A 22568-nucleotide genomic window follows, 5' to 3' on the forward strand; every position below is an offset into this window, starting at 1 on the left:
TCTAAAGGCTATGTTGAATTTAAGCTCTTCGTCTAGATTCCCTTATTATCCAGAAGAGAGTACAAAACACACCTCTTGAGCTCAAATCACCCCCCTGTCCTAAAGAGCAAACTTTGAGTGCATCAAACAGTACTTTGAAGATGTCTCTTCCATGTACAGAGCTCAGGAAGAGCTTAAATAACTAAACTAAATCTTGTTTCTTAGATAGTGGAGGAATATGCTCACTAAATTATTTCATCTTACACAGGTTAAAGCAAGCAAAAGAATCAAAATACAAAAAATGGCAAAAGATGCAAGTGTAAAATAATTAAACATCATTGACTGTAGGTGCAAGAATATGCTCTTTGTTTTATTTCAATTGAGTGAAACAAAATTAGGATTTAACTGCAAACCTGTATGCAACACAGCTAATATAAAATGTACAGAATCTACAGCAAACTATTTTGTCAAACAGTGACATAAACCCAAGAAAAATATTCCTTTAGTATACAGGAAAAGGATTAAACACTGAAGGAATTTTTACTTGTGTTTTTTTGTTGGGTTTGGTGGGGTGGGGGTTTTTTTCTGAAAATGGAGGCCTTTAATTTCAAGTCAGGCATTTTGAACACAAATCTTTTTCCCTTCTGCATTGTCCTGGTTTGAGCCAGGATGAAGCCACTTTTTTTTTTCCTTCAGTAAGTGTTCCAGCTTGGGCTGATAAGTGCTGGAATGTTTTTGTAATTGCTGGGACTCCAAGGTCATGTCTTTGCTCTGCCAGCTCAGACACTATGGAGAGATCTATGACCCCCCCATAGGAGGCTGAGTTAGACAGACAGCAAAACTGGCCAGAGATATTCCATTCCATATATCTACGTAAACTCCGAGGAAGGTCAGAGATCACAGAAGACAACACCCTTCCTGCTTCTTCTTCCCTTCTTGTCCATCCATGGCTGTCATCCAGAGAAGACTCTGTCCATCACCTTCAACCCCCAGGTTCAAGCCCTCTTGACCCTCATCACTCTGTGCTTTCTCCGGCAGCTCCGGGACTTTTCGGGACTGTTTGCTGCTCAGGAGATGCTGTGGAAGTTGCTGGGGGTGGGCAGAGGCAATAGGGGTTTGCACATATCTGAACACATTTGTATATAATTGTATATATTTTCTTTTATCATTAGTGTTTAATTAAAGCTGTGTAGTTTAGTTTTCAATCCAGAGCGTCTCTCTCCTCATTCTCTCTCTTTCCCTACCTGGGTGGGAGGGGGAGGGGATCAAGAGGGTTGTTGTCAATCCTGAGGCAAACCATGACATGCATAGTACTTATAATTAAGACATAATATTGTTAACTTACTTAGAAAACTGCCCAAAATCTCAGCCAATTCATCCTCTTAACCATAAGGTTGTCTCTACCAATGTAATTTCAAGGTAATAATTAAAAATAAGTCCAATTCAAGACAGCTTTATACTCTCAGAACCATGAAAAGTTTGAAGTTGGAAGGGACCTCTGTAAATCATCTTCTCCAAACCTAATAACACATGTCCCTCTAACAAAAACAGATTAATTCATGCATAGTAGCAAAAATGGCTTGCACTTAGAAAGCAAATGTATGGTTAGTTCAACAATGTTCCTTGCTTTCCTCTCTCCATGGAGTATGATAAAGCACATCTAAAGGAACAATATGGCAGCGAGTCACAGTTGTTGGTACTGGAATGATGATGATGACAGGGTATCAACCTACTGCAGTCAGGAGGGAAAACAACCAGCTTTCTTTTATTTTTTTAAAAGTCCTGAAATGATGCAATTGTTAAAATGAATTTTCAACCTCCCATTGAACCAGCTTCATTCCTGCTGAAGAACACTGCTGTTTAGGGATTTCTTTGTTGCCTTTATTGGATCAGATGTCCATCAGTGAGCTTATTATAAAAGGTATTCACTGTTTCTCTCTTTTATTTGAAAGGCTACTGTGAAGGAAGAAGAACCAGAGAAGCCATTCTAGGAGAAGGCATCTACATCACAGTATGCAACAGAGCCAAAGTCAATGCCATAAAGTAACAGAATGTCTATCTAGGCCAATAAATGCATACAAACAGTAAAGCACAAAAAAACCTTTGGTACAGACCCACGTGTAGTTTCACTCAGTAATAGAGCATATTCACAAAATTGCCTGAGAGATAATTTCAAGTGAATTTTAGAGCACAAGTAGCTACTATCTGCCCATTTACAATGTCTCAGCTAATACTTTTAACACTTCATGATGACATAGTCAAAATCCTTAAGCACTCAGATTGTTTTCAAAAATTACATGCCCTTTATTGGTATAACAGAGCTTACCACTGAGATATTTGTTCTATTATTTTCTAATAATAAAGCCTGTTGTGTAGTGGTTATTTTATGCCTAAAACAAAACTCAAAGTACAAGTGACTATTCTGTAATAATGTTCTCTATTGTATTCCCTTATTCCCAGCACTTATTTTCTTAAACCAATTTAGACATTACTTTCCCAAAAATCTCATTAGTTCAATGTAGATCTGAACCCAATATGTAATTCATATTAACACAATATTAAAGTTATAACTTAAGCTACCAAATCCAGTGAAATTCAGAAATATGACAGCCCATCTGTTACTGAAGTTCTGTATTGCTGTAGGATATTTTTAATGTTTACACACCAAAGGATAAGTAAATCATGTTATGTATAAAGCTTCCCACTTACATCTGATTTACTTTACTTTTTTCAGTACTGATCATGCTATGGTGGTACATAGACAGACTTATTATTGCTATTAAATAATGTACCTCTCTCCTTCTCCTGGATTTTTCAGGTTAAATGCATAATCTTCTCTAGCTTGCCTAGTCTAACTCTGAATTATTAATCTACTCAATTTGCTATTACTTGTCTGAAGCTACCCCTGAATTTTACTATTGGGTACTCCTTAGTCTTAGATTTTCTTTTTTCCTCCAATATAAATTGCATGTTAATGATTTCTTCTAGGCAGCGTGGTAGGTTAACAGGTGCACTTGATGATCTTGAAGTCTTTTCCAACAAATGAAAGTGCTGAAGTGCAAAATCAATGTAACAGACTTAAGGGCAGTGAACTGCTAGTAGAAGTAAATAAAATCTACTAAAAAAAAAATCAGAAATATACCACAAACAGAACTTATTTCTGAAAAAGCTAAAGGAAGGAAGATGTGAGACAGAAGCTAAGGGAAAAGGCAGATATGAGCAGGACAGAAAGCTGTTTCACCAAGTTTTAAAGGAGGAAAGAGTTATATGTGGGACACACATTCAACACTAACAGGATTACATGTCAACCAAAATATTCCTGTTTACATTTTCTTCTTTGATGTGGGAGAAAAAGAACAGGTACATCAACTATGTACATCAACTATGCCATTTCCTTCTTTGTGACAAAGTCCTATACAATATTCTGCATTTCAAGGCTGAAAACAGTTCTGGACTATATGTAAGAGGCACCATGAAAGAGCTTGAAAGAGAAAGTTACACAGGTAATATTTGTACTTGGCATAGTACAGTATTAATGACAATATTATAGTTGCTTTGCAACTGAGGAAAACAACTATCTGTATTTGCACATTTTTTAAAACAGGTAGAGCAGGTGATCTTACCTTTTTTAACATTCATCAATGTCAATAAAGCTAAAAATTAAGTAACTTTTAAAAAAATTATTTCATATGCACTACATTTTATTATGGAATAACTTCAGTGCATTATGTAAAACCACTGTAAGGAGTCTGGGGAGTTTCAGTGCTGTAATTTCTCAAGGCAACCTTCAGAATCTCTATTATAACACACAAAATCTCTAATAGGTACATTTAATGGTATAAAACAGACAACAAGGCACTACTGCTAGCTTGCTGCTCAATCTACTAATGAGCCAAATTCCACTACTACCTTGAACCTCACCACATATTTTAAGTCAACTGCTTCCCAGTTAGGCAAGACAGGATAAGCATTCATCCCTCCATATCAAACGTGCGAACACGATGGAGTCAACTAAAGCCATGGTATGCAAAAGTATCCCACTTATGTGAGTTTTTATGGGAGATAAACAAACCAGCTTACTAGTGCTGAAACGAGCCAGACCTCCAGAACAACCTGCCAAAGCTCTTTTTGCAATTACATCAGATATGAGTGTAAGCATATACACCTTGATGATCCATCAATCTGCACAATAGTGGAATTTAGTGTCCTGTTAATGTGCTGACCCACATCAGATGGTGAGCGTAGGCAGGTATATGTGTATCACCAACGCATTAGTAGCACTTATGAAGTCCATCTGTCCAAACAGAGATAGTTTAGAGAAATTTCCATATTTTGCAGGTCTTCCAATCAGCAGAACAGCCACTGCTTTGCAAATATCCATGACCACGATGTCAATGCCAAACTGATCGCCAACATATCTTTAGTATGCTGGCCAGTTTCCATGAAGCAAAAGCAACAGATTCTAAAACATTTGTCTCTCTCTCATCTGGATGTTCAACGATCTAAGTAATAAACCAAGGTATTTGTACAGCTGCAAAAATGGGGCTTTCTCCTTGTGATGTTTCTGAGTCTACCTACAGTTTGTTATCCCATACTACCATAACAGTACTGTCACTGTATGTTCATTTTGTGGGCCTAGGCCAGAGGTAGCAGTCTTTGAAAATGGATAATCAGCCCAGTACATTCCATTTCTCCACATGGTGCCATTCTATTGATGCTGGTTTGCTGGATTTACATTGATAGCTTTAAAATTCTGTCTCCATTGTTTCCCAGCCAATACATGATTTTGCAATAGTCACCTTCAATTTATGGTAGTAAATCTTTTCAGAAATAATTTCAGTGAATTTTCCCTATCCCATTCTTTAGTAACTCTACTAGCAGCCTTTGCTAACCACTTCAAAGCCTGGATAAAAGGCATTAAGTTATATAGAGAAGACTGAGGTCAGTTGCTAATTGTGCTGACAATCTTGGACATTAAAGGCTGTCAAAGAAGGATACTGAACTGAGAAGCTTGTGCTAAAATACCCAGTGTTCCACATTTATTAGGGATAAAGATGGTCTGCTCTTTAGCACTGCTCCTTGCTTAAGAGTCAAAAATCATGGTTTGAAAACTGGCAGCTAACATAGTACAATGTGTTAGGAAACAAAAAGCCCGGGAAGATCACAAAGGAAACTTACTATTAGTGCCTGGAATGTGAAATCACTCTGACAGACTTGTAATGTGGCTAATGATGAATTTGTGTCTGCATTGCTTTTATTAGTAGTGACCAGCTATGAATGCCAGTGATTACAGCTGGCTCTGCTCCCTTTCAGTGGACAAGATTTGTGTCAGAATCAATCCAAACCACACTTTAATTTGTCTGTTTGGAGAACAAGATTGTTTTGTATCGGGTTCAAACCACAGGACAAGCTACTTTTACTAATGGAAGTATAGAAAGAAAGGATTTTTAACTCAAATACAGCCCAGTGTCTGGAGCTAGCTGAAAAATATAAGGAGGCAAAATTTATAAAACTAAAATACTGTCATATGCTCGTTCAAAACCAAATGAACATGGGATGCAGTAGCTGGTGGATGACAATGTAAAGTATAAAACACGACACTAGGAAATATTAAAAATAGAAAAATCTAAACTTGTATGAATCTGTCTGTTCTTACTGCTTGTCTATAAAAAGAGCAGAACAATTTTACCAAATAATGACAAGCCAGGCAACCTCATTGTGGCAGAGGCTCATATTCTTTTAGCGAGATGACAGGTAACTCCACGACTTAAAAAAAACATGTCTGTGACAATGAATAACCAGAATACAAAGACTAACAAGACTGACCTGGTCCTGTTTGGAAGGCAAAAAAGACAAACAGCCACACTCCATGGCATCCCGCAGCTGCTGCCTGAGTACTGTACATGGCATAGGCACAAAATCCACGTTCATAATGGTTCTGGGACATTCCAAACATCATTAAGTATGAAAGAATAGTATTTTTCCTGACTTAAATTGAGTAAGATAACACAACCCTAAACAAAATATTTTATTTTTTTTCTCCTGGAATACATAGCTTTGCTGCAGTCCAACTCTACATGCTGCAACATTTTTACTGCAAAAGCCAGGCCCACATGTTTATGTTTGTGTTCAAAATAAGCTGTTATTAGTCTACTATACCCCTTTGGTAAACTGCAACAGGCCTCTGGATTAGATAGAGAAGAAAGAGTATTAGTAACACAATCATAGATTTGCCAAGACTCACCATGCTACAGTTACTATTTGCTGAAATGCACTTCTTGTCATCACACCACTGGCAGCCGTTTGTGTTGGCAGTACAGCTGGCACAGTCTGCATACCGGTAACATCTGTCATCTGCAGCAGCTGCAACACACCAGGGTCACACAGAAACATTGCACGGGAGGAGAACCACACCACATTTTAAACATTTGCTTCCAGTCTTTTCTGTTCCACCCTTCATTTGAACTCTAGCTATTCATAAAGGTTTAAGTTACCGTGGGAAATTAATTCTACTCAGGTAATAAGATTTGCTCCTTTAAAAATTCCTGCAGTAACAACTATATTTGAAGGATCCTAAGTTTCACATCAAATCAAGGAATATTCACTGATTTGCAGCATACAAGCTCTCTTATCATAAATTTAGAGCATCAAAAAGTTTCTTGAGCTACTCATTCTTCCCTCCTTTAACACAGAAGACATGTTTTCCACAGATGCAGGTTTCTGATAAAAGTATTAGATTGCAATGCAAAAAGGCAATGGTAAATGTACTAAATACAAAAATTTAAGACAGCTACTAGCAACACAGAGATATTTCAAGTCTTAATAAATTACTTTATAAGCCTAATAAAGAATGGTAAGTTACAGATCTGCCCTTTCTCTACAAAAAAACATCTGAGGAAAAGTACATTAAATCCTTGATGCAAACCTTTGGGACCAAGATTAAAATTTATATTACTTAAAACACTTTGGGGACACAAATGATTATTTCTGTTTAAAGAAGGCAAAAAATTGAAAAAACCCTATGATCTAAAAGAGGAGGATTCCCACCATCTCCACACCAATTACCAATGTTTAATTCTTGTGTGGTTTGGCTTCCCTGTCTCAAGATTGTGCAGGTTTAAGAGATCCTCTTGCCAGGGAAGCCTTGCTACCCAAGAACTGACAATGTGAAAACCCACTTAAATTCCTGCTTATCCTCTAATATTGACTAACAGCACCCTCTCAGATGATATCCTAGAACAAATAACAATTGAGTCAAGTGGTATAAAAGAATATATGAAAAATTGGCTTTTGGCAGAATATTACCAGCTGAAACTGGAAGGATTTCACATCAGTGAAGCAGAGCTGTCCACATAACTTCCTTGGAACTGGAATTCTACACACCTCATCATTACAAGTTTAGTTGTAGTTTACTCCCACTGCAGCAGCTGTACTTTAGAAACTGCTCTTTTTTATTTTCCTTCAGCTTCAATGTGTGTTGTTTGGTTTGGTTTTTTAAACACTTCTTATGATCAGCTTTTCATAAGATCCACTTTCATCTCTGTTAGTTCTGAATTTAGAGTCTCAAATTTTTTCTCTTTATAAAGAGCTGACATTTTCTAGACTCTGGATCTCTAAATGTTATGAAACTGTACAACAGAAAGCTTTACCTGGATAAATGTTTTGTTTTATAAATGCACCTTTTCCCTGAGTTGGTTATATCCAGCTCAGAAACAAATAAAAGCTAACAGAAAAATAAAGCCTCTTGAAGGACCAATTAATAGCAGAGCTTATAATTTTTAAACAAACATTACAAGTAGACTGGCAGTTTAGTTACATGGTAGTTTGTACTTTTAGTATACAGCCAAAGTTTGGTTAGCAATTTTATACTGTGCTGAAAGGAAAGATGCACAGAAAAGATTGCAGGTGTATGTAGCCTTCCCTCTCTCTTACTGGTACAGACAGACATGAGATCACCATATGCCTGCAATGCCAGATACTACTTGCAACATCATGCATCTGTGCTCCAATTGCTTTCTTGGAATCAGAAAAATATTAAGGATTTCTTTATATATATAGATACATAGATGATATATAGACATATATGTGTGCGTATTTATGTCCTGAAACAGGAGGAGGTGGAGAAAGAGAAAATTAATTCAGTTAAAATATTTTAAAGCTCACCCTTTTTATAAATCCTTCAAACACACTGAGCGAATTCTAAATTGAAATATTTTTATGCTTTAGCCTTCCAATTAAGTAAATTCTTCTCTTTGAACCATCATACGTTTTGCATCCCTTAGCACCTTAACCTTGTGCTCTTACACACCTACTGTGTTTAAACCTCAAGAAAATACCAGAATTGTATTATTTTAAGGATTAATCTATCAATCTCTGGCATTGGGTACCCTCAGAATGTGTCATGTGGAACAGTCCAATGACTAGTTCCCCCCTGGTTGGTCTTTTGTGGGTCATTTTAGTTTTCTCCTACATAGTATTGCAAATTTGACACTATAAGACCTGAATTAATTTACCTGTTTTCTTAGGACACTTTGCTCTAAGGATGTTATTAGCATGTCCAGATTCCCAGGATTCACAATGTTTCTTGTTCCACAGACACCTTATGCCTGGACGTGCATTTTTACACAGCTCTTCATCTCTAAATGCTTCACAGTTTGGAGGCTTGTACACAAGGATGTCATTCAAAAGAACACTTGAAAAACCCCCAAATATATACATGGACCTATTAGGGAAAAGCAAGTAAAACAAAACTGTTATTACAGCTATAGATACATTGTCTTGATTTCTTTAGTTCTCTATATAAGAAAAAAAAAAAAAACAACAATAAAATATTATAAAAAATATTCACCTCCTCTCTCTAATAAAGCCTCTTGCCAATGGTTCCATTATAAAGATTGATACGTTTTTCAATTTATTTCTCCATGAAAAAAAATTACTCAAAGTACACTGTGCTGTATGTATTACTGAATGCTATATACCAAATGTCTGGGAAGAAGGAAGAGGAGCTAGGGAGGAAACTACTCATTTTTTGAGTTAGAGAATGAGAACAGAGTGTGAAATAATGGGCTGCAAGAAATGAGGACATTTTTCTTCAAGATTTCAAAGACAGTCAGTAATGATTGTCAAAGCGATATTGCTTTTCTGTAGTATTTCCATTGCAGTAGCTGCTGACATCAAAACCAGGAGACTTAAGACCTCATGCTTCCCATTTAGTATCAAAACCAGTCTCGGTGACAAGATAATAACAAAGAACCTGTATACCTGTTGTATCATATACTCTTAAAACAGAATTAGTCATACAATTATAACAGATCATCAGAACAGGCTGCTCAGAGAGGCTGTGTAATCACAGAATCACCAAGGCTGGAAAAGACCTTTAAGATCAAGTCCAGCCTATGACCAACACCAGCACATTGGCTAGACCATGGCACCAAGTGTCACATCCAGCCTTTCCTTGAACACATCCAGGTATGGTGCCTCCACCACTTCCCTAGGAAGTCCATTCCAACATCTAATCACCCTCTCTGTGAGGAAGTACTTCCTGATATCCAACCTAAACCTCCCCTGGAGCAGCTTCAGGCCAGGGCCCCTTTTCTTATTGCTAGTTGCTTGGGAGAAGAGCCCAACCCCTACCTGACTACAACCTCCCTTCAGGTAGTTGAAGAGAGTGATAAGGTCCCCCCTGAGTCTCCTCCAGGCTAAACAACCCCAGGTCCCTCAGCCTATCCCTATAAGACTTTCCCTCTAGTCCTTTCACCAGCCTTGTTGCTCTCCTCTGGACCTGCTCCAGCAGGAGTCTCCATCCCTGGAGACACTCAAAACACACCTGGACGTGTTCCTGTTCCTGTGTAATATGTTCTAGGGAATCCTGCGCTAGCAGGGGGGTTGGAGTGGATGATCTCCAGAGGTCCCTTCCAACCCTTAACATTCTGTGTGATTCTGCAACAGCAGAAATATTTAGAGTATTTCGTATTTGTACATAAAACCCTACTAAAAATACCATTAAGTTCAAGAAAAAAAAAAAAGGCATTTTCACCTTGAATCTAATTCATTGAAAGCGACAGTTCTCAAAGTATCAGACAGAGATACAAATCACCAGTTGCTGAATTCATTAATTCTACACAATTTTCTCTTAATGAAGTCATCTGTTCATTGATTAATTTCACGTGCTCTGTGTACAACTACAACTAACTGCTATCTTTGTTAAAATTCGTCAGACACTTATTTATTTCTGACCTATACAGTAGCCATATGGAGAGGATCTGTAAGTTGCCCACATATACATAGTTAAATACTGCATTTATTAGCATGATGAATAAAGTAGAAGAAGAATGATCAATAGCACAATGATCTGAAGTGCTGCAACTGTCAGGTAATAGGCCATTTGGCAACCAGCACTAGGAAGGCCAAAAGCAGAAATTTATTTAAACCTAACTACAGTTTTCTACAGTTTTTCCCTGATACAAGAAGATGTTTGTCCTACAATTTTATCTTTTGGGGGTTGGGGTGGGGGAAGCAGAGAGTTCAGCCACCAAAACCTGAGAACTCCAGATCCACTCCATCTCCTGTTTCTACACAATGAAGCTTTACTAAGACCCTCTACTCAACAAATGACATTAAAGTATGTTACGTTGTACAGAGGATAAGCAATATACTTCATATAGTCTAGATGCTGGCAGGCTTTTTTTCCCAGCTAGAGGTTAAATCACTGCATCACTATCTCCAAAGTTTTTTTTTTTCTTAGAGTATTTAATTTACATGTTTTTGATTTTATGATTGTATAAGAACAAGGACTTGTAGCATGCTGTACAAAGATTTCTCCCATTACATCTAAGTGGGAATTCCAGTTGGTACTGAATTTTGAATTCAGTGCAGTTCACAATACAGAAGAAACAGCTCAGTACACTAGAATGTCCATACAAAATGCCACTGGATGCATTCCATAGCATGTCAAATTGATAATTAGCTATTTTGTTTATCTAAGACAAGTAAAGTCCCTGACAAGCACTACTTTTCATGTTAATAAACGTTATCAGCTGCATATTATTGAACCATGCTTCATATAGGTAGAATTTCTGCCACAGTTTTTATAATGCAGAAAAAGGGTCAGGAAAATGTAAAGATGCTTCATTTACCCATTACTGACAACAGCAGTGTGGCCAAATCTGTTGACATCTCGATGCAGATTAGGTTTTGGCAAAATCTTCCATTCATCACAAGCTGAAAGGCAAAACAAAAGCATATGAAAACATATACACAATATTTCCAAAAGTTTTCAGCAAAGTATATGCAAAATTAATTTTATCAGACCCTCGTTTGTATTTTAAGTATCAACTAACTTTTGCTCCTTTATTACCCTCCTTGCCCAGGGTTATCAGTACAGGTAACACTTTCTCTCTATTGTAAAAACAGATCATCTGTATCTCATGACATTCAACTGCTATTAAGATACTTTCATCATTCACTGGTCTCATGAACTCTGAAACAAAATTTGATGGACATTCTTAGTCAGTCATTCTTAATACTAGTTTCTAGGATGTTTTAAATTGTTTTTCAAAGCCAACAGGATTTCACAGACTTCTTTTGCTGTTGTCACTAGGTGAAAGCTGAAATGCTTTTTTCCACTCCCTAATAATCTGCTTTATCCTGCTGTTTAAACGTTACTTATTTGGACATCACAGGGTCCTTCTAGAATGTTTAATTACAGAGACATGCATTTACCAACATATACCACAGATCAGTGATACACAGTCAATTATCAGTTTTTAAACATACTCCATTAACACCATTTTGTAATCCTTCTTTTCATTTCTTTTTAAGTAGGCTTTGGATTTTGAGGTAGATTCTGCTATTAAATAAATCACTGATGCATTTTCTGAAGAAAGGATTTGCATTTTGGCCTCAACGTGGTTTGAAGCCAGAATAACAATTAACACTTTTTCTTTTAAACCAGTTGCAAAATTATCAATTTGGACATTAGAACACAATATAAATGACCTATTTGCTCAGTATACTTTTCCAAAATATAATAGTGTACATGGCCATAGAAGCTACAGAGTCAACTTTAGTACCACAAAGAAGCAGAAATGTCCTACAGAAACCAATACTGAAGAGTTCACTGGCATACAGCAAGACTGTGGGGAGCAGATCTGCAACCTCTTTTCAGGGTATTAAGGCAATTATTATGCAGGTTCATTTTTTACTTTATATTGCTGAATTAATTTACCTGTAAGATTCCAATGACAGTCACATCTAAAAAAAGGCATTCTTAGTTAATTTTCAAATTTGGAATAATTTATGCGAGTTCTAGATATTATTACAAAATAACGGCATATCATCATCAGACCACATATTTCCAGGAAGTCTACTTAGGGTTAAAAAAATGAGGGGAAAAAAATTTTAAAAACCAGATTCAACTTAAAACAACAAAAATTAATAATAAGAAATCCAAGAGGGACAAATCATCCTTCAGGCTGGTATCACACAGAGCATAACTCACTCCAACTGCTGGCTAGGCTGGTGCTGTTCTCAACCCCACTGTCAGATCAGCTCATCTTTGCCAATGCTGCTGCTCTGGCACTTCTAATGCAGACAAGTATTTGCTGCAGCACTTTGTCCAGTTAGTTATTTTCCTGTTAGAATACCACACTGAAGCAGGTCATGCAAGGATGGACTCAGCACATGAGAGGGGGCAGGACTGCAAGGCTGTGGGCAAAACTGCAGCAATTCACCACTAGATTGACTTGGGCTTCCACTGAATCACAGCCCGAGTCCATAGAGAGTCAGAGTGAGACTGTGGCTGTGATAGATCAATTACATCTTTTTATAAATTGGAAAGAGAAACTAAAAGCACATTATTACCAAAGTAACACAGATGGTTCAAGCAGCAATAATTTCAACATCAGATGGAAGACTCAGAATCAATTTAGTAGTTGGAAAAAAAAGAAAGTGGAGCAAGTTGAAATCCCCATCTTACAGAACCACCAACGCATCCCCAAAATCATGCTTCTTTCTCAACTTCTACCTCCATCACTACAATTACTAATGTTGTATTAGAATAAAATTATGGCTTCAACAGAGGAGATCACAGTACAAAGGCACCAATCATTACTTACAATGACAAGTTTCAGGTGAAGGTAGGAGCAGTATTTAATACAAAGCTGTGCATTCCCCACACCCCAGCATAAAGCTGGCATTTGATGTCTCCATGGTGTTTGAATTATGTAAGTTCAGAATAAGAGTAATATTATTTATTGGCAAAAGGTGATAAACAATAATGAGTTCAATTTGCTTTTTAAAAACCATAAAAAGAAACCATTTTAACACTAAAACTGACCAACAAAATCTTGCTTCTAAACTTCAAAATCAAGTCCTTACTGCTGTAAGTCATTGCACACTAACAGAAACAGCAAGTTTTAGCTCATATGCCTTTGACAGTAGAGGAAACAAATTTTTAAAACCCATATCAAAACTTCATCTATCTTGGAAAATGTTGCATATTAATTTTTGTATTTTTAAAAACACATATACGAATATATAATGTTCCCTGTACTTAGAAATTTAAGAGAAGGTGGGATTTAATGCGAAAGGAAAACCTTAAAGCCATAAAAAAGGCTGCTTTTGAGATAAGAAAACCTTGAGGGCTGAAGATATAATAATTCCTTTCTTGCTGATGGTATTTGTCAAACTGGCAGGTCTTTACAATAGAGTACAAGAAAAAAAAATGGGGAGGGAAGCACGTAAGAAATAGCCTTCCCTCTTATCTCCTCCTAGCCTTCTCAATGACTACTGAACACTGAACAGACCATTGTGCAAGAATAACACTCGCTCAGCTTTAAGTTCCAATCTGAGCTTCCCTGTACAGATTGGTTAATAGAAAAATAGTCAATAGAAAATAGATAGGTAACCAACTGATTTTTGGTGGGTTTTGGTAAAGAACCCAATAGAATTCATCCCTGCCCATCATCTTCAACCTTCTTTCGAACATTTCAAAGCACCCACATTTCCAGACTTACTGTACAGTTCCAAGAAGAAAGTGACAAACAGCAAACGCAGTGAGTTTCAACATTATTTATCACTATTACAGCCTTCTCTGTCTTCTGTTTGTTGCATTTATACATAACATATACATACATGTATATAAGTATTAGGCACTGGAATAGGTTGCCTAGGGAGTTGTGGAAGCCCCCTCTCTGGAGGTTTTTAAGGCCAGGTTAAACGAGGCTTTGTGCAACCTGTCTAGTATGAGGTGTTCCTGATCACAGCAGGGAGGTTGGATCCTGATGATCTTTAAGGTCCCTTCCAACCTTAACCATTCTATAATTTTGTGATTTTTAAGTTTCTTTATTAACCTAATTCAGATGTGAATGCTAACTGCAAATTTTATACTGCCTTCCACTCCTAAACAGGTTTTAATGGAACTCTGGACAACCAAACATCATAAGTAACTAAAGCAGCATGTGAGCTAGGTACAAATAAAAAAACCCCTTATTTTCCAATTAATTCCACACTGCATAAACATTTTTGTTTATTCAGATAATAAAAACCTCCTTACACTCAGGAAAACATAAAGGCTAACACATTTGAAACAGCAAGAATTGAATTTAAACTATAGATCTATCATCTACAGCAGAGTTTTTATATATAAACTGTGACTCCCCAAGCAATATTAAAAAAAAAAACAAACCACAACACAACCACCTTGAGCTTTACTATTAAATGGAGCAATCAGTGCAATATTATTATGGTTCTCTTCTTCAAATAGTACAGTGATACAGAGGTAATTGCTACTAGAGACAGCACCAGAACTACATTTATAACTTAAGTGTTCAGGAATGCATAAAACTTAATCTATCACAGCCACTGCTTTACATTTTCTTTGTAATAGAAAATAATAGATAACCCATTTGTAACTCCAGAAAGTTAAAGAATTGTAAAAATAGATTTTTTTGCTTTGGAAAAAAATACATCTTTGTACACATTTAAACTTACTTATTTTGGTGATGACAAAAACTAGAGTTGAAGCAACGTATTTCACAAGCAAATAATTTATGAATAAAAAATTCATTTCATTACAAAATATAAGCAATATTTTGATTACAAGTGAAACTAAAGTTAAACTCATGAGATAATCTTGAAAAATTTTTCCAAACAAGAATAAAATTTTGAACTTTATTTGAATACCCTAGCAGAAACTTAATAAGTATTGCATTTTTGGTCAAATTGATGTAGATGTATGTAAAAGCACATCCTCAAATTTTCCTAACTTGCACCAAATAATCCTTAGTTGTGGTCAGAAAATGACGTGTCTTCATGAAGTGGTTTAATTTTGTTTATAAATGTTTAAAAAATTAAGAAGCACTTTGCATGAGATGTTATTTCAAACCTCATCCTTGCAGAGAATTCAGCCCACTTATTGAGATGCATACTCATTAGAGTAACTTCTGCAAAACAATTGTATTTCAGAGCAGCAGCTGGGACTGGAACTTCGTGTGGCACACAGATCAACATGGTTTCTCTCTGAAGTGTGTTCTGTTCCTTAGACAATGTCTGTAATTAAATAAAAACTCACCAACACACTTGCCTGGTTAAACCACTCTACCACTATGTAGGCAGAAGAGAATGGTTAACGTGAGGTCAACAGTAACTGACTCATGTGATTAGTTCCAGAAGAAAAAAAAGAAAATGCAGACTAAACTAATGTCAAGATTTGTTCCAAGAAAACAAAATAAGCAAAACATCAATACTGATGGGTGTCACACTTTCACTCTAGTTCTATTACATTTTTAGTTAAACTAATCTCTGCAAAACCTAAGCACTTTGTATACTTTAAAGTCAGTGGTGATTAACTACTTCCTACCATGTCTCAGCCTCCCAAAGGTATGAAATTTTTATATATATTACAAAGTCATATGAAGGAATTGGGAGAACTTGGGGTACAGGTCCTAATCTATAATTTCTCAACTAAACAGCAAAGACTGAAGGAACAAAGTAGGATTTTATTTTGAAGGATAAATCCCTATTACTTACAAGTAGACAGCCAGATTTTCAGACACACACATCCCAGTTTGTACTAACTGTCATTATTAGGTATGATTATTCTACACAAACTGCCCTTTGCATATATAACTCCTTGATTTCTGAAGAGCTGTCATGGAGCACAAATTTCCACAAGCACTGCATACATATTTTTGCTAGATACACCAACCCAAATTCCTTTTCTAAAGGAAAAAAACTGCTATAAGTATTTCTCAAAATGCTGTAGCTAGCAGAAGAACTGAAAAAAGATCCTAATCTGTACTCTGACATTACATCCATTATAGACAGGATCTGTAACAGGCCAGGTAAGGCCCTTCAGCTTCTTCTTATGTACTGAACAGGCAAGTATGGCCCTCCAGTGAACAGGAGGTAAACAAAAGCCCTAATCAGCAACAGTTTGAAAACTGCAGACCAACCAAAGCATCCAAAAGACCGAGCCCAGTGACAACCATGCCCCTATTGCCAAGGTTCCTCTTTCAGCATAATATAAGCAATGACAGCACACTCAGAAAATGCCTCACCTCTATGAGGACAAACATTTGTGGATCTTTAAGGAGCTGCCAGAGCAACTTGGCAGCCAGTCTGGTGGTAAAGTATCAAAGGAGGACAAAAGCATACCAAAGGCCAGGTTTCTAAAGCTCATTTTCTGCAGACTTGTCATTCTATGTATACAGCTGTTTAAGTAAATACACCGAATAATATTAAATTATGGAAATGAGGGCATCATAATGGTTTTCATAACATCTCCAGATCTCCCAGTCTTCAGCTTTAACAAATATATTCAAATGAAGTAAGCATTTAAAATTACTGAATTGAGCTCTCGGTTCATGACACTAAGGTTTAATTGTTTAAAATATGGATGGAGAGTAAGTTCAGTACCTGAAGAGCAACAACTGATGCCAGAAAAGAAAGAAAGAAACAAAGGAAAAAAAAAAAAGGCAACAGTGTCCTAGGCTTGGTAAAATTAATTGATCTCTGGATATACTCATCTCCCTCCATTGACTATAGGAAGTGTCTGGATTACCAGATTATATTAAAACCCGATCTTTTGGACAGCAAAACTGATACGAATTCTGCCAAATAGTTATTTCATATTAATATTAAAAACATGGCTAATAAAAAGCTGGAGCAATCTATCCATAAGACTATGTCACATGTAATAAGAGATATAATCAAATGTACTCTGTAGCACAACTTGAACATTAATAGTATAAGCACTATCTCCAGGATTCAGCTGGTTTCCAGACAGCACCCATTTTTCCAAGACAGAGCATAACACTATCACTTGCAAAGTAAATAGGAAATGTGATAATAATAGTATAATATATTTTGTCTTACAAGCATTATTTCAAAACTTATGATAGATGTTAAATAAAATTCTGAAATACACCCATGCCATAATTATCCAATTCTTGGAATATTTACTATTTTCTGATAAAATACATCTGTATCTAACATGTGCTGTGAGATTGTTTTTAATTTGGCAAAATGAGTAATACAAAAGATAAAGTCTGTATCAAATCACTTAATACATTTCTTGTTTTTCAGAGTAATTACTAAATCTGTTTCTTTTGTACGCCATCAGTTTGATAACACATGGAGAATGTGACTTGCAAGAAAATACGAATACCATATTAAATATTGTAAGCAACTAGGAAACCAAAATATTTTTCACCTTAAAACAAAAAAACCCCAAACAATAGCAACAAAAACAACCAATGTACAACATTTTCATGAAGTAGGATAAAACACTCTTGGTACATGAAAGTGAAAATTATACTTATTCAGATCCTGGAACTCATACTATTGATTCTCAAGTGCACATTCTACAAGTAAATGTAGACTGATAAGTAATATTATCCTCTAAAATGAAGAGTGAGCTCTGTTCCATTAAAAATCAAAACCAGATGCAAACTAAATGAGAACAAAATCAATAGCTCACACCATCAGATGCCTAGAAGAAGCTACAGGGGTAGAGTCCAAAAAATAATAATAAAAAAAAAAATCAACTGTTCTGAAGAGACTTTATTTGCACACTCAATGAAACTGGCAATGAAGTAGCACATATTTGTTCCATGTACTGAATTTATTGATTATTTTCCTATGAGAGCAAAAGCAGAATGGTTGATAGGGATACACAAGGTCAGAAAGAGCCATCAACTAGTTCTACAGAAAAAATTGTCACACCCTCTTCTACCACTGTACTCAGATGATAAACTCTTGCCAAAAACTGATATAGGCTCTCTCCACGAGCTATTCTCAACAGGATCATCCATGACTCCCTTTCCCAGACTGTTCTGACACATTTCCCAATTTTTAGTTTCAACAATAAGCTGTTGTGCTTTTTTGGCCCAAATACAACCTTGGTGTTTATATTTGCAGCCTATGCATAAAATGCAGGCATGAACATTAAGGAAGGAAAAAACTATTTATGGTAAGAACAACAGTGGCAATGAACAAGACAGGAAACAGATCATGGACTCATTAAATTCCCTTAGATTTATAGCCTCCACAATCCTATAGGGAGACTTTTGCTTAACTGCATAGCTCTAATGGTTGGAACCATTCTGCAGACTGAAAGCTTACACCCATCTAGTCTTGTCTCAAGACTGTCTTTTACCTTAAACAGTCTTCCTCCTAAATGTATTTTTATCATAGATTTATAAACAACAATCTTTTCTCCTCTCAGCCACTCCGCAAAATTAGATACACTGTGTCCTTTTATTATCTCCTAAAGGCTTCTCATCCTTCAGTCAGCCTTAACCACTCACCATACAGAGCCCTGTTACAGTTTGTGTTTCCTAAGTGTGTGTTGCCAAAATTCTACAAAAATATCCAAGGCCTTGAGGTTGATGCTTCTTCCTTCTTTCCATTAGCACTGCATGGCCAAATCCACATCCACACACCACTTCTGACCCAGACACACAAGCTGCTGTCATTTCCAGCAGTGTGCCTTCAGTTTGTAGGATAAAATTCTTATCATTCCTTAAGTGTATGACTTGCACAGTGCTCCATTAAACATTATCTCATGTCAACTGTCATTTCCAATCATCTCATCCTCCCTGAATGAGGAGCCTCCTCATTGTTGTTCAGCCTCCTCCCACGTGGTTGTCAGCAAAGTTCTGTAGGGGTCTTTTGTTCTTATTCATTTCTACTTTTGAACTTGGGTAACTGGGAATGAACTCTGTATTTTGCCATTTGAACTGGATACTAGCTGGCTCTAGTGCTTGAGAAGTAAACTTTTTTTTAGCAACATCCACTTTCATCTTCTGGCCCACGAAACTAAGCACAAACAGCTTAGCCTTTTTCGTTGAGCTACGGTCCGTGGTGACAGTTTATCCTGAACATAATGATGCAAAAGTATTCTTCAGTCTATTATTGCCCTGATTTATTTCATGTATTAATCCTATTAGTCTATATGAATTTTCCTCCTCCTTACCTTCTCCACTCCCTGATTTTCAATTCAGACCCACTGTGAGGCCTTGATATAAGCACTGAGCAATGCATATTCCAAACTGCCACCAATTCCAAACCTTTTTAGCAAGGTCTGAAGTGATAGTCGTGGAAGAATGGTTTGGTTCTGTGGGGACTTTGTTTGTTTGGGTTGGGAATTTTTTCTTTTTTGTTGTTGTTGCTTTTTTAAAATTCCAGCATCATATTTTATTAGTGTTTTGTAGGTACTCAGTATTAAAAAAACACCTATCATAACTTGAAAGTAATAAATAGCAGGATTTCTGTTCAACACACTTTCAAAACACAAAAATATACCAAATCTTGCAATTCATTTCACAACATATCTGCTATCTGTTTATCATATTATAAGACTGTATTAGGCACAGTTTTTAAAATTGGTCATTTTAGCTCCTATGCTTTGTCCCACAAACACAAAACTTCACGTTTAATGGAACAAAAGACTGTCTTTAATTTTGCAATGTAATTCATTAAAAAAAATTGTCAGTGTTTGGGATCAAGACTTCTAAGTATCACATTAGCTGGTGTTGAAAAAGCAACATGATGATGTCTGAAAGTCAAATGAGAAAAATACAATAAAAATACATACCTATATCATATGCAAGAAAGTCAGCAGAAAAGCACTTTGCACCATTACTGAGGGAAGTATCATTATGAGTGTTGCCACCGAAAATCAGCATCGCTCCATTGATCAAGACAGCTGAATGAAGATACCTTGCAAAACCACTCTCTTTCAAAATAGTCCTGCAAAATATAAGAATTAATGCATACTGACACATTAAGAACTATATACACACCAAGAATATTTACAGAATAATATAAAATACAAGGAAAACACTAAAGCTATTATTAAGTAAAGATTATTAAATGTATTCCGATTGTTTTTAAGATTACAAATTTTCTCATGTTGGAACAAATACATTTAACATTCATTTAAAGTGTCATGCTTTTTAACTAAAAATGCAGTTTGTCAAATAACATAGCATTTACATGTTTACATTCTTCAAAAGTGAATGATGATGTGGTACATTTTACTCAAAACTGACTGAAAACCCATTGATATTATTAATTCCTGTTCTCACATATTCTTAACCATGTTGTTTTTCCACTGAAGAAATACAATAAAGAACTGTTTAGAAGGCTATTTTTTTCTTAATTGAACACTCAGACCTGAAAAAGAAAATGGCAGAAGCCATTTCATTTACAATGAAAAACACTTGCACTACTTCATAAATATATTCAGGCTGGCAGAGCCAAACAGAGAATTTCAGTATGAAAAAAACGTCCATGCACATTGAGTGTTTGATGCCCCTTCATTCATTTTAGCTTGTGTCTGTGTGGTTTGCTTTGTACCACAGCAGTAACGTGGGCCCATCAGTAGCCAAAAGTTACCAATACTACAGTTTCAGAGTGGCAGTTGTGGGGCTAATAGAGAGAACAGAATACAAACTTGATTCAATCAAAGCAAACAAATCTTACCAAAGGAGAGGGCAATCATTTGTGAGTTTTGCCAGCTTGAATTAGTTAAGCAGACCAGCTGTAGACACGTTTGTGAGGAACTAATTCGATAGCCAGTAAAGAATATTATTTGCATTCTCCTAATAATTTGTATCAGTATCAGTACTCAAACAGTTTAAGTTTAGCATTTCACTTAACACTTGTCTTACTACATGTTTCTCACACCTACAGTTAAACTGTTTTGTCATTTGTTTCCTCTAGCAAACATACTGATGACAATCTTTCCTTCTGATTAAATAGTCTCTCTCTTGAATCACATTGATAATACTAGTTCAATATTTCTACATCACAGGGTTTGGGGGAGAGGATTTTAAGTATGTCTCATTGTTTCAACATAATGATGTAAAACAATAAACTTGAGATTTTTTCAAGGGATAAAAGACTGTATGTTTAAAAAAGCTGAAGGAAGTGATTTAACTTAAGTTATCACATTATCATTTAAATAGCTCCCTCTACCCCCAAAAAGTAATATCAATGGAAATACTAAAGACTAAATGAAAGTAAATGAGGGTGGGAGTTTCTTACTGCTTAAACATGCAGTAATTCTTTCAAGCCACCAGCATACCAACCAATGTGCTTTTGTTTTTAACCCCTTTCTCATTAATTGACTTGCAATTTTATTGTGTATTTCTGGTCAATACAGTTTAAAAACAGAAAAACAGGTGAGTGTGTTTTTCTATCCAGAAATTAGCTTGACACAGAATACTTATGGTACCTACACAGAAAAACATTTTGTTCAATTAATCAGCTAGCAACATACAAAATTAGGAATGACAAGGAAATATAATATTATTTTAAACAGTTATTTTCATCTAGTCATAGAGAAATATATAGAGAGAAAGATGTCACAGATACAGTAAACCAAGACATTACTACATGTCATTACCCCATCCTCTCAGACAGTTTTCAGTCCCACAGTGCAACAGACTTCCAGTGCAATACTCATGAAATGAACAAGAGCTAAATTCTCTACAATCTGCAGAGACTGCCACATTAGTATAGATAGAAGTTTCATTATTAGTTTTTATATGAATAATAATATTTCAATAATTATTATATTGTTGAACAGACCTTCAAAGGATATAGTATCACTTTGTTCTGAGAATAGAGAGCATTAAAATTCTAGCTATTTAAAAATACATTAAAAGGGATAAAAAATTCTTGTAATAATGTTTCCAAGTGCCATGAGGTTGTGGAATTCAAAATCAAGAGCCTCAGCGAAATCAAACCCACATTTCCAACATAAGAGAGCAAGTCTTGCGTGCTTAAAGTTAAGCCATTAGTTCTCAACACAAATATTAAATTGTAAGCATAAAATGTTCCAAGAAATAGTTCTTGATCTCAAAACATCTGAGGTAAGAAAAAAACCCAAACATCTCAGGTGGCATTCATAAGTATAAATAAACTTAAGGGACAAGAACCTGACAAAAATAGCAAAACCAAGAATGTTAATAACTAAGGCTCCATATACAATACCAGGAATCTGCTCTCATATTTCTCATAGTTTTGTGAAACATAACCCTCTGCAGTTCTTGGATTTCTCTACTTCATTATATGTACTT

The 22568-nt window shown here is 35.9% G+C and overlaps 1 protein-coding gene across 8 annotated transcripts in view; it reads right to left on the reverse strand.

Annotated features, from left to right (window-relative positions):
* ATRNL1 (attractin like 1) overlaps positions 1-22568 on the reverse strand; it is a 451738-nt gene that overhangs the window by 364679 nt on the left and 64491 nt on the right. For all 8 annotated transcript variants that reach the window (XR_007889398.1, XM_051618375.1, XM_051618376.1 and 5 more), the window contains 4 exons: positions 20078-20232; positions 11115-11199; positions 8493-8701; positions 6224-6342 (listed from right to left, as the gene is read on the reverse strand). Coding sequence is in view for 7 of the 8 variants with exons in the window: in XM_051618375.1 (XP_051474335.1) it covers positions 6224-6342; positions 8493-8701; positions 11115-11199; positions 20078-20232 (568 nt within the window). In the remaining variant the exon portion in view is untranslated. The remainder of the gene's footprint in view (positions 1-6223; positions 6343-8492; positions 8702-11114; positions 11200-20077; positions 20233-22568) is intronic.

This window comes from Apus apus, chromosome 4 (assembly GCF_020740795.1).
Source record: "Apus apus isolate bApuApu2 chromosome 4, bApuApu2.pri.cur, whole genome shotgun sequence".
Taxonomy (NCBI): domain Eukaryota; kingdom Metazoa; phylum Chordata; class Aves; order Apodiformes; family Apodidae; genus Apus; species Apus apus.